At 43.8% G+C, this 13970-nt stretch overlaps 1 protein-coding gene across 10 annotated transcripts in view; it reads right to left on the bottom strand.

The window, feature by feature from the left end:
* TCF3 (transcription factor 3) overlaps positions 1 to 13970 on the bottom strand; it is a 163242-nt gene that overhangs the window by 119097 nt on the left and 30175 nt on the right. For 7 of the 10 annotated variants that reach the window (XR_012235608.1, XR_012235605.1, XR_012235609.1 and 4 more), the window contains exon 2: positions 7277 to 7377. The exons of the other annotated variants lie outside the window; for them this stretch is intronic. Coding sequence is in view for 3 of the 7 variants with exons in the window: in XM_073595509.1 (XP_073451610.1) it covers positions 7277 to 7354 (78 nt within the window). In the remaining 4 variants the exon portion in view is untranslated. The remainder of the gene's footprint in view (positions 1 to 7276; positions 7378 to 13970) is intronic. 10 annotated transcript variants of the gene reach the window in all.

A 13970-nucleotide genomic window follows, 5' to 3' on the forward strand; every position in this document is an offset into this window, starting at 1 on the left:
GACGGGGCTGAATCCGGCATTTTGCATCTATAGGTGCAAATGTTGGACTCAGGAGCGTGCCCGCAAGGTACCCCCCTAGGGGGTTATACGATGCGGGAAGGAGCTACCAGCACCGCCGGGGGACCCCAGAGGAGGATGATCGGGGCCACTCTGTGCAAAATGAACTGCACAGTGGAGGCAAGTCTGACACGTTTGTTATAACCCCCCCCCTTAAAGCTTTACAATCACTTTTTTTTTTTTTAAGGGCTAAAAAGGCCAAACTAGTGTTGCAACCCTACTGAATTGAATGGGTAGCATTCGGCAGAGATACAGCCTGCAATATGCGACAGTGTTTTTTTTTTTTTGTGTACACAGTCAATGTGTACGGCTCTGAACAGCTGCATATCTGTTTAGGTAGGTGGTAAAACTGTGGCTCAACCGCCTGCTTTTATCATCCCGTCAACACATCTGAACAAGCTCCTAATGCTCCAAAATTTATCAATAAGGGGCAAAACAACAATGTTGATGAATAAGCGTTAGTCTTCAATTGAACCAGATACTAGCCTGTTATACTCCTCCTTTACCAGGCCATTTTTAAATTTTTATGACATTTTTACCGACAATTACTCGGTCCTTCAGCACTGGACCCAAATGAAAAGGATTCCCTTTGTTAAAAAACATAGCAAATAAAAACCACCAGGACACCAAAAAAAAAACCCCAAAATTATCTTTTTTTGGAAAGTAGGTAATCTTCTGTTTTGCCACAGTTTCAGGAAATGAAAAGACCTGCTTATTTTGAGGGTGTTAGAACAAGGAGCTTGGCAACAGTGTGCTAGATACATAAACGATTCATGACTTATTTACCAGCCATTTTATATGTCTGGTGTAATTTCCCAGTGCATACTCACACCCAGGGAGCCACACGGGTCAGGCATAGTCTACCATACAAGTGAAAGGCTGTACAAGGCCATGCTCTTGTAAGCTCTGATGGATTTTTTTTTTTTTTTTTGCATCGCCATTTACCCGCACATTTTTTATTGTGTTTTCTAATTGCAGAACTTTCACATTAGGGAAAATACGCTGAATGTGCATGCATAGGTAAATGGCGAGAAATATGCTAGGCACATATATTTCCTCTTTAAGCCCTGCATGCATGGACCATAAAAATGCACAGGCCATACACAGAAGGAGGTGGTAAAGGGGTTATTGTACAGGTCATATATATAGTGGGAGGATGGAGATGAAATGGTTAGTGCACAGATGTGCAGGATAAGGGTGGTGAAGGGATACACTGGTTACTGCAGAGACACTATGGGGATTAGATATAAAAGGAGATGAGCCAATAGCTCCCAACTGTCCCTATTTTGGAGGAAATGTCCTTTTTTAGACCAAATCTCTTGGTCTCACGTTCAACCTCAGCTGTCCCCCCCTTTTTGGTCTTACATGCACATCTTTAGATAAAATATTTTACTACCAAAATTGTTATGCGGCACTAAATTTTTTATCCAACCTCTATAATTCTGGATTTGTGAAAAGCCAATATAAAAACAAAAAAGGAGACTTGTGTGGTTTGGCAAATCATGTTCTTCAAATTAGATCTTTGTGGTCTGTAACTGAGGCTGTAAACGACTGATGATCACTGTGGTTGGTCATTACTGTGATCACAAGGTACAACGACTTGGATTGGCTCTGTACACAGTGGGGGGAATTAACAAAGAGTACGCAAGCACAAGCTTGCACAACTTTTCTAAATTTAGAACATGGAGCAAATGCTGCTTCTAACAAATGGGGTGCAAGCCCCTTTGTTAATTAGGAACAATTAGTTTTCTGTTCTCTTACGGTTGATAGGCATACAGGACAAAGAATGAAGAGCTGAAGCTCCAATCTAAAAAAAGCCATTTCGTCCCCCCACTTGGCATGGAGGAGGGGGGTGTTAACCCTGTGCAGCCTCTGCTCGTGCTGTGTGTTTGCTGCACGGGCAGAAAGGGGATGTGAGCAAACATGCCTCTATGTCAAGGTCTGCCATATTCCCCATGTTAATTTAGTGCAGCCCTGTGCTAGTTTCTTTTACACTGAAATAGAAGTTGGCACAGATAGCCCTGGAAAAGGTCTATTAGCTTTGTTAATGTGGGGAACACTACTTCTGACAGTTTTTTTGCACCATATTAGAATGGCACAAGAAGCCAATTCCCCAGAGCATCTGTAAACCCAGCCGCCCGAGGACGGCTTGATTAACAATTATTAACTGGTGCAGCAGGTGGCCAAGCATCCACCACTTTGCCGTTTAAAGATGAATAGAGGCAGGTAAGTGGTTAATACTGGCTTCCAAGGGTCTAGAACCTAAATAGGATTTGGGGCCTAAATGCGGAGGCTGGCGCATATCCTACCAGATTAAATAGACCAGTGTTCAGAGAATTTCCATTCATTAACAATCGTTGCACCATCTATGCAGGTTCAGACATGTAGCAGAATGGCTCTCCCACAAAAGTCCTACAGAGTATTGATCTCCAATACTGACTAGGTGGAAATAAATGCCCAGCACCCTTGCAGAGTCTGGTTTTTGAACACAAGTGCCCTATGATGTCACTTCCACCTATCCCAGCATCATCTGAAGCAAAGTGATGAAAATTACATCACTTCTGGGTGTTGTATGTTTCAAGCACCTGGAAGTTGCATCAGTTTAGCCAGTTAGGCCTCATGTACACTGCTGCTGGTAAACGGACGTTTAGCAGCAGTTGGGCATTGTTTTTAGCTGCCCCTAAACTCTCCTCTGTTATCTTATCAGTACATGTACACGGGGTCGTTTATAGTCGTTTCTAGGCATTTTTTTGGAATGCAAAAAAAAATGCCTCCAGAAACTGAGTTTACAGGCATTTTCAAACAAACGCTTCTAAGTGCGGCTAAACGTGTATATTATATTTAGAAAAAACGCAAACGCGGCATGTAAATGTGGCAAAACAGACGTTTTAAACGTGGGTTACTATCTGTCAAGTTAAATCGTTCAGGAGAGGGTGTAAAAATGTCCCATGTACATGGAGCCTTAATCCTGCACCATGTCCAGGCAGTAAGCTCAACAAGATGGAGGCGCCGTCTCCTCTACGAAGGGTACACTTTTAGGGCCCCCAACGCCAAAACCTATGCATACTATTTTGAGTATACTGATGAGTATACTGGCTAGGTAAGCCTTAAAAATCTAAAAAACCTGCAACTCCAAGAGGAGCTGAGGACAAAAAGTAAAAAACAGGGTTGACAAGATTAATCTTCTCACATGCTTTCCCGATAGGGACAGGAAAGCACCGAGGCGGTGAGGGCAGCGTGGGGTTTTTAATCTTTGCATTTTTTTGTCCCAGTTCGGCTACATCCGCACTTGTGATTTAGGCCAACGCGAATTGTAGCGGCAGGAATAACATTCCTGTTGTAGCTCTGAGCGGCCAGATGTGACCATTTGCCCTATTCATTAAACTGACAGGTCACCAGTGGCTGTAACAATTTGCTGCTATATAAAATAAGCAGGGTGGGCACTAAGTTTTAGTACAACAAATACAACTGCAGGTCAGGGAATCCAAAAAAAACAAAAAACAAAACCCTATAGACCATAAACGAATGAGCTCTTAATTGTCTCTTTCGTGACAAAACATGTCCAGATAAATGCATGTCAAATGGAAAAATTAAGCCAATTGCACTCAATCTTGTTTCCAAAGCTCCCTTAGTTCACCACGTGACAACATAAGTGATACACTGACTCAGTGGCGTAGCTAGCACATCTGGCACCCAGGGCTGGTAATTTTTTTGCACCTCCTCCCCATGGGTGTGGTCAGATTGCATCAATGTTGGGAGGGACCTAAAGGGCCATATGCTTTAATGACTGTGCCACAAGCGAGTATGTAGCAGACAGTACAAATCTCAGTATACCGTATACCAATTTTAATAAAATAAAAACTGTTCTATTGCATATCCTTTACTACATACAGCTAACCTTAAATTGATATTAAAGTCTTTTTTTTTCTAAATAACAAACATGTTATACATACCTGCTCTGTTGCAGTGGTTTTGCACAAAGCTGTATGCTCCTCTTCTCGGGTCCCTCCCAGGCACCCCTGCCCCCCCCCCTCCTCTTTCTGGGTGCCTCCACAGCAAGCAGCCTGCTATGGGGGCACCCAAGCAGGCTCGCTCCAGAGCTGTGGCTCTGTGTCCATTCACACACGGAGCCATGTCTCGACTCCGCTCCCTCCAACTTCAAATTGGCTTACTGGCTGCTGTGACAGCAGTGTGAATCAATGGCCCACCCTGCTGCCAAAAGCCAATCAGGAGTGCGAGTCCCCAGACAGCCAAGGCTCTCGTGGACATTGCTGGGTTGAAGGGGGGAAGGGCCTCAGGTAAGTATTAGGGGGGCTGCTGCCCACAGGTTTTTTACCTTCATGCATAGAATGCATGGAGAGTAAAAATCTTGTGCCTTTACAACCACTTTAACAAAGAATGTGCTGTACTTAGAATGCAGTAGTCAGGCGTAAGAAATGTAAAACACAGTGAGGGGAATTTATCAAACAATGGCATGGCAAACAATCAGCTTCTATCTTCAGCTTTAAAAATGAAAGCTATGAGCTGATTGGTTGCCATGCACAGCTGCTCCAAATTCTGTCTGCTCTAGTTTTGATAAAATCCCCCTAAGGCAGTGGTTCTCAATCTGGGGGTCGGGACCCCCTCGGGGGATCGAATGATGATTTGCCAGGGGTCACCGAATCCTGGGCTGTTCCTGAAGCCCGCACCGCTCTTCCTGCCTTTCTGTGGCCGCCCAGCCGGGCTGTCCCTGGAGCCCGTGGCCGCCCACTAAACCTCTTCACAGCCGCCCATTCAGTTCACAGCATGGCTGGGGGGCAGAGACTAGAGGTCAGCTGACTGGTGAGGAATATGAAGTGGGAGGGAACCCTATCTCCTGATTTCAGCATAGGTGTCACTGCTACGAGACACCACAAAGTCTGAGACAGTGAGTAACTCTACCTGTGATTATAGTTGCCATTAAAAGTCCTCACTACAGTTCTCAGATCACCTTGATCAAGTTGGCTGATCAGAACTCCCCCAGCATTGCCACTCATCCCATTCCTCCCCCACCAAGGAGTAAGAGAAGGAATAAAAATAGAGAATACATGGAAGGGGAGAGAAAGAACAGGAAAGATGGCAACAGAGAGGGATGGGGAAAAAAAAAAAAAAAAAACAACAAGAAATTAGGATAGAGAGAGATAAAAAGGGAAAGAACGGAGAACAAAGAGTGGTACATCCTAAAATGTACCATAAGGAGTTTTAATACTGTACGAGTGGAAGGGGACTCAAGGAAAGCTAAATGATCATGGGTTAGGGGCGCAAATTACTTGTCTTGTCTTGGGTGCCGACCACCCACGCTACAAAAATAGTTTTACTGTTAGGGGTCCCCACAACTTGGGACATTTCATCAAGGGGTCACGGCGCTAGAAGGGTTGAGAACCACTGCCCTAAGGGCCCATTTGCCCACTTTTTGCTGCATCTGCATTGAGAGCTTCACCAATAGAAGTGGGTGTACAGTCCTGAATGCAGACACTATGTGTTTGCATACATGCATCCCTTCCTGTCTGCATGTCAAATTTTGACATTCGACTATATCCATGCAGCTGGCGCTTCCCAATTGACTTTGACTGGACTGCCTGCACAGAACACCATGTATCCCCACGGCCATCACTCTGGGCATGGACGCATATGCTTCACTTGAACGAGGCCTTAATGTTATGTGGGCCAGATAGCAGGAAAGAGGAGATGTCAGGTAATTGAGAGAAGTGTGGGAATTTTACTTACGAATCATACTTGCCTAGATAGATGCTGCATCTGTCCCCTGCCACCCCCGTCCAGGGCCTCCTCTGACCCCTCCCCCCCCCTCAGCCCAGGGCCTTCACTGCACCACACGCGTTTGTGGATGTTGAACTTACATAAACCAATATACACTTACTGGGAACAAATCATGTAGGAGAATACATTTAGGCCAAAATTTATGAAGACATTTTTTATTGGATAGGTTTTATAGCAGGGAAAAAAAAAAAAAGGATATAAAAATTGTTTGGGTACAGTGTTGCATGACCAAGCAATTACCAGTTAAAGTAGCGCAGCGTTAAATAGCAAAAAAATGGCCTGGTCATGAAGGGGGGTAAAACCTTCCAGAGCTGAAGCGGCTATAGAGCACCTAAAACAATTAAATAGAGATATATATTACACACACATTTCTATAGGTGCCCTTTAAGCCTACTGCACACTGATAGTACAAAAGACTCTTCTGCCAGTCATGAGCAAGTTTGTTAGTGTCTCAAGCCTACATAGACTGCAATCTACCAAGTGTGAGTCAGCACAAAGTGCATCTGCTCAGGTTTGCAATTTCTGTCCTGCATCGAGGATGTGCTGTTCCAATGACTATGCTCTTTGTGAATTACAGTCTCACAGTTTCCTTATGAAAAGCCCAGAAGCCTAACACCCAGCTAGCATTTAAGGTCCACTAGCAGTTGTGCCAGCATTACCTTCCACAGATTTGCCTCACATTTATAGACATAAGAAACAGTACCACCACCAAGCACGATCACAGTACATAGAATCACAGGACATAGTGACTAAGGTTGCTTAGTTTTTGCCATGCATGCACAAATAGCTAATCCCCAGTGTACACCAACAGCTGTGATGACATTTACCTTACACTAAAGCTGGTCTGAAATTAACATCCAGCACAACAATCAATTTACACAGGACAAAGCACAAGTCTGCCTGTATGATAAACCCTGAGGCTTCATGCACACTAGGAGTCTGAACAAATGCTAGAACTTCTGGCAGAAAAAAAAACATATGCATAACAACGTGTGTTGCAAACGCATTTATGCACGTTTGCTTTTTTAAGCTCCCCCTCCCAAAACATTCCCCTCTGCTCATTTTCACTATAATCAATTTACACTTGAAAATGCCAGACATGCCTAAATTCAGCGTTTATGCGCGTCAAGCTCCTCTCAATAACATTTGTGATGGTTTATTTTTCAGCCTGTAAATGCTCAAATGTGCATGGATGCATAGGGCTTCTTCTACAAACTAGAAAAAAAAAAAAAAAAAAGCCAAAAACATCTGTATAAGCAGCATTTTTAAATGCTCAGTGTACATGAGACCTAAACAGCTTCCTTGAAGTCTATAAAGCATTTAACTGCAGTTTGGGAAGCTGAGGCTTCCACACACTGTTCCTCTGTCTATAGCATTTACAAGTTGAAATTGTGAAACTTTGAAACAAAACCATTTTGCTTACCATGCTAAAATCCAAAAGATCACTTAATTCTTTGTCAGTGCCCACTGCGGCCATTCTCTGCTGTGGATTCATACTCATCCCAATTTTAAAAGTATGATATCCTAAAGTTGGGGGGGAAAAAAAAAAAAAAAGAAAAGAAAAAGAAAAAAAGAAAGAAAAATTAAAAAAAAAAAAAAATAATAATAATAAATACACACCAATTAAAAATTCAGACGAAGAAACAAATAGGTCTAGAAAACACAAAGATTCAAGCAGACAGCCTGTATATACATACACACACACACTTTATGGTGGGAGGCAATCACTGTACCTTTCTGAGGGTCAAATAAGGACTGCTAACCCGTTTTGTGCCTACATAGCACGAAGGTGTGTGATAAGTTGCTGAGGCTTTGCGACACCTCCCACACATACAGAGGTCTATTGAAGTTATTACCGTAACCAGAAGCAATCAAGAATACAATTATTGTGCGCTGAAATCTGAAGAATTGTTTTGGTCTAGTGTAATTTGCACTCTTTTTGTACCGTTCTAGAATCTACTTGCATGGAGATTGCCATACCTCCCAGGCCCAGCTGATCACAAAGCACTAGGAGAAATGTTGGATCTACAGGTCTTAGGATTGTGGATGTAACACTGGTAACTTTATACTGCTCTGGCAGCTGTGCATTACACACTCCTCCTGGCCCAGAGCAGGTTAGGCTCAGGTTTTATTTACCATACCTCTTTAAGCCCCTCCCACTTAGGGCTCATGCACATAGGATGTTTTTACAGCTGCTGTTTTCTTTAACGACCTCTAAAAGCCCCTCCATGTTAGCCTATGTGTCCATGCACACAAACTGTCAGAGGCGTTTTGGCGGCATAAGCGTTTAGTCGCAGTAGAAAAAAAAATAAAAAAATAAAAACCACACAGCCAGCCTTTGCTTCCAGGAGCAGTTAAAACCTAGCAAAGCCAAAAAATGCATCTAAAACGCGTCAAGCAGCGTTTGACGTTTTTACATTATAGTGTTTTCGGGGGAAAAAAAAAAAACGCCCAAAAACACTAACGCGGGAAAATGCGCAAAAACACCAATGTAAAAAAACTGCTGTTTAGCACTGTTGGAGTTTTAAAACGTCCTGTGTGCAGGAGCCCTTGAGTTCACTTTTCAACAAACTTGTTTCTGGACTCTATCCAGGGTACCCAAGCTATTTAATAATCCTAAACACGCTGATATTTTGTAAAGCCAGTGTTCTATCAGAATACCGCTATCCATCAGAATAGGTAACAGGAAACGTTCCATCACCGCCATCTCGGTACACCCCGCACTCTGCCGCAGTAACCCTGCAGTGGACATCTTTTTACACCCATTTCACACTTATTTTTACCAGTAAACTGAGCTTCTATAGTAAAAAAAAAAAAAAAAAGAAAAAAAGTGTATTTTGAAAAATCGGTCAGACTTTGATGTTGAATTTTAAAAGTAGCGGTGTTCTGTCAGATTAGCAAACCTGTGAGATCAGCAGGCTTGCCACTGCTTTTAAAATTCAACATCAAAACAGTGTCACGGATTTAAAAATACTGCATTTCACTATACAAGCTCAGCTTACTGGAAAAAATAAAGTGTGAAATGCAAGACTTCAGTGGGTCTAAAAAGATGTCCACTGCAGGCTTATTGCTGCCGAGTGCGGGGTTTACCAAGATGGAAGTGACGTTCCGTCACCGCCATTACCTATTCTGATAGAACACTAGTCGGGTAAAAATAATTATTGGTATGGTATTGGTTTACACATTGTTTATACTAATTAAGTATTGACTGAAATAAGAGTAAAGCTTTGTGGGCATTGTCAGTAGGGTGTCCCCAGTTTTTCTTTTGAAAATCTGGTCACCTTTACACACACACACACACACACACACACACACACACACACATTGCAAAGGCATGGTCCCTATTGGGGTTTCCACACTCGGCCATTTGTATTGATTATATGCCCTTAGCATAAACTTATGAGCTGCTGCATACAGCCTGCCAAAAGTGAGAGACTATATGTGGCCGCACTCTTTTGCTTTACTTTTTTTTACTTTACTTTGTAAATATTGATGCTTCTTTCCATCTGCATTTACCCGGGTCATACACATCTTCTAATTTATTTTCTGAATGCGAAACATTGAGAGGGAGGCAAAGAAATGTTCAGAACTAGTTAGCTTGCCTGTGTTGAAAAGGCATTTGTAAAATATTAACCTGTATGTAAGCTCTAAAAATGAATTTCTTATTTTTGCTGCCAGTTCGAGAGTCCCCCTCTCTCTTTGTCCCGTTTACCATTATCAATAAAAGTGATAAGTAAAGAATATCCCAAAATTTTGGGTTATCCCCAGAAAAGTAAATGGAGGGGAAATCTTTCAATGGCGACACTAGTTCTGACGACATATGGGTCCTCAAGGAATTTCCTTAATTTGCAGGGATTTCGTCTCGCTTCCCGTTTGGCTATGGGATAGGAAGTGAAATCTCTGAAATTGGACACAGATGGGGAAAAAGAAAACTGACAGGGATTATAACCCTCCAAACGCTGTCCAAAATGAAATGAAATAAAAAAAAAAAAAAAAAAAAAAAAAAATTGCCTGCAGTTCTACTTTAAACATACCATTAACCAGTTCTGGACCAGCCGTCGCAGTTATACTGCAGCAGGTTGGCCCGGCTGCACGAAGCGTCGTAGCGATACGTTGCGCGCGCCCCCTCGGCGGCCGGGACAATTGGATTTGATCCAGAACCGATCGATCCCTAGGCCCAGTCCAAATGGTATCTGGCCTGGACCTGGTGATCGCTCCTGGTGAATGAGATCCTTCCCCTGCATGTGTAAGTGTAAACACAGCAGGGGAAGTGATGTCATCTCTCCTTGTAGAAGTCTTTTCGTTCCAGAGAGAGCAGAGAAGACATCTCAGTAAGTGCACCAACACTACACTGACACCAGTTCATGTACGTACACTTGCCACCCCCCGATCACCACCCCAGTTAACCCCTTCACCCCGTCACCGCGTCACCCAGTGCAGTGTTCATATTTTTTTTTTTTATCACTGTACTGGTGTCAATAGTGACAAAAATCAGTGTTAGGGTACTTAGTGCAGGCCCAGATAGGTCTAGGGACCCCCCTAACCCCCCCAATAAAGGTTTAACCCCTTGATCACCAGTTATTAGTGTCACGGGTGACACTGGTTAGATTTTTTTTTAGCGTCAGGGCACCCGCTGTATATTACTTAAAGGTTTAACCCCCTGATCACCCGGCGGGCGATATCAGTTAGCTTTTAGCGTCAGTCAGGGTCTGCGTCGCCCCAGGCAGCGGCAGATTAGAGCCAGTAGCGATAACACACGCACGCACGCACGCACGCATACACCTCCCTTAGTAGTATAGTGTCTGAACGGATCGATATCTTTGATCTGATCAGATCTATACTAGCGTCCCCAGCAGTTTAGGGTTCCCAAAAACGCAGCATTAGCAGGATCAGGCCAGATACCTGCTAGCACCTGCGTTTAGCCCCTCCACCCAGCCCAGCCAAGTGGGGTATCAATCGATTACTGTCACTTACAAAAACACAAAACACATAACTGCAGAGTTTGCAGGCCTGATCCCTGCGAACGCTAAGTTTTTTTTTTAGCAAGAGGAAGTCACTCATCTGTCAGATTCAGGCAGGGCTCTCGTATGCGGCTGATAGCCAGTAATGGTGCCGCTCATCCTTCTGGTCGAACTGTCGCCTAGTACACCCTGGTCGTACATCCAGCACTGCAGTAACACTTGGTGACGTGGCGAGTCCCATAAGTGCGGTTCAAGCTGGCGAGGTGGCTAGCACGAGTAGTGTCCCGCTGCCACCAAGAAGACGACAAACACAGGCCCGTTGAGCCCATAGTGCCCTTCCAGCTGCATTCGCCAATCCTAATTGGGAGCCCATCACTTCTGCAACACCCGTATTTCCCCTATTCACTGACCAACCCGGAACTCAGGTGGAAACAGTTGATTTTACGTCACTTGATTTTTATTCACTGATTTTCATGGAAGATCTCTATAGATTTATTGTGGCCCAAAGCAATTTGTATGCTGGTCAATTCATAGTCGCTAATCCCCAGCTGACCCTTGCCAGAGACTGGAGACCTATTACGGTCTCTGAATTTAAGACCTTCCTGGGCCTATCTAAAAAGAGTGAGTTGCGGTCATTTGGTCCACTGACCCAATTCACCATATGCCCGTGTTCTCTGCCTCCATGACTAGGACACGATACGAGCAGATCTTGCGGTTCATGCACTTCAATGATAATGAACTGTCATCCTCGGGGTGACCCTGGATACGATCGGCTCTACAAAATTCGGCCCCTCATAAACCACTTCAACCAAGAGTTTGCAGCCTTGTTTACTCCCGATCAAGTTGTCTGCGTTGATGAGTCCCCGATTAAGTTTTCTGGCCGCTTGTCTGTCAAACAGCATCTTCCCAACAAGCGTGCCAGGTATGGGGTCAAGATGTATAATCTCTCTGACAGGGCAACAGGCTATGCATATAGTTTTATGGTTTACGAGGGAAAGTAGAGCCGGAGAACTGCCCTGACTACATAGGGATAGTGCTGGTAAGATTGTGTGGGACTTGGTGTCACCCTTATTCAGAAAGGGGTACCACTTGTACGTGGACAATTATTACACAAGCGTGCCACTTTAGTCACCTTTTTGATTACGGAATTGGCGCATGTGGCACCAAGCGATCTAATCGCCGGGGCTTCCCCCAACAGCTTATAGAATCCCGACTTAGACCGAGGGGGGGGGGGGTGGGGGGGGGCAGCCTGCTTGAAGTGTATTAATTTGTTAGCAGTGAAGTGGAGGGATTCACGGAATGTTTTCGTTCTGTCCTCCCTTCACGCAGACACGATGGTCCAAATTTCTACAGCGACTGGTGTTGTGGAGAAACCCTGTGTCCACAAATACAACCTTAATATGGGAGGGGTGGAACTCAACGACCAGTTGTTGGTGCCATACCCAATTGCCCATAAGGAAAAGGATGCTGGTACAAAAAAAAGTGTCTGTATACTTATTTTAATTGGCTCTGCTGAACGCTTTTGTGCTATACAAAGCTTCAGGACAGACTGGATCCTTCCTCAAATTCTAGGAAGAGATCATCACAGCCCTTCTGTTTCCAGACGGTGCTTTGGCCTACCTTCCCAATGCAAATGCAGTGAGCCGGCTGCATGAGAAGCATTTTCTGTATGTTCTCCCTGGTACCCCTACCCAAAGAACACCCCAAAGAAGAGGTGTCTGCAAAAAACACGGATTTAGGCATCACAGTCACTTTTAGTGACCCTCCTGTCCTGACCAACCTGGTCTCTGCATCGGTGACGGTTTTAAACGCTACCACACACTAGTGGAGTATTAACATAGGGTACAGCACTACACAGTCCTAGGGCTCACTAACACAGGGTCTCGAAAGATGTTATGGCCATTACATTGAGAGATCCTAATCTGCAACGTTCAGTTTACAGTTTTTATAAAAGGGAAAAAAAAAAAAAAATTATATAACATAAAAAAAGCCAAAAACCGTTGTGGTTTTATTTTTCTTCTCTCTCTACTGTCCGCTCTATTATTCTATATCTATTGTTTTCTCAGTTTTATTTTTACTATGTTTTATTGTATTTGCTTTGCAGGTATGGTATGTTATACTGTAACGTTACTTTGTTTTATTGTTAACCATCATTTTCTTAGCAGCTATGCCATTCAGCTAAAGCACTGATTTATATATCTTGACAGCAACAGCGTTTGCTCCCACGATACGCAATTCAGCGACTTCAGCGCTGTAGGAGGCGATTTCCCCACCACAGTTAAAAAATAAATGGTGCATGTGTGCCCATCATTTGAAGTGGGTGGATGAAGGGCAGTATTCTAACGGTGGGCATACCCAACGATCAATCTCTTTTTCGTTCAGCCCACAGGCTGCATGAAAAAAGAAGAACTTTACAATGTATGCACAAGGACCAGTGACGTACTGATATGTTGCTGGACTTTGAGTGGTTATACCAGAATGATGCCTGCAGGTTTAGGCATCATCTTGGTATCATTCTTTTCAGCCACCAGTCAGCTTTCATGTAAAAGCAATCCTAGCGGCTAATTAGCCTCTAGACTGCTTTTACAAGCACCGTCTTCCATGGTTTTCTCAGGCTCTCCTGTCCAAACAGGGAACCCAAGAATGCAGCCGTTGGTTCTGCCAGCTAACCATAGAGCTGATCAGAGACCAGAACGGCTCCAATCATCTCCATGGCCTAAGAAACCAGAAGCTACGAGCATTTCGCCGGATATAAACAGCGCTATTGGGAAATTGGCAAAGCATTTTATCACACTGATCTTGGTGTGGTCAGAAGCTCTGAGGGCAGAGGAGAGATCAAGGGGCTAATAGACCCCCATTTTTTTCAAAAAAAAAAAAAAAAAAAAAAGGGGGGGGGTGGGTTGAAGGAGTACCTGTCACCAACTATTGCCATCATAGGGAATGTGAATATCCGGAGATAACAAACATGAATTAAAAAAATATTAACAAAAATGAAAAGGAACAGTTTAAAAATAAAATAGCAAAATACATAAAGCACCCCTGTCCCCCCCGTGCTTAGGCACAAAAGTGAACGCAAGCGTCGGTCTGGTGTCAAATGTAAACAGCAATTACACCATGCATGTGAGGTATCACCGCAAAGGTCAGATCGAGGGCGGT

This window comes from Aquarana catesbeiana, linkage group LG01, assembly GCF_042186555.1.
Source record: "Aquarana catesbeiana isolate 2022-GZ linkage group LG01, ASM4218655v1, whole genome shotgun sequence".
Taxonomy (NCBI): domain Eukaryota; kingdom Metazoa; phylum Chordata; class Amphibia; order Anura; family Ranidae; genus Aquarana; species Aquarana catesbeiana.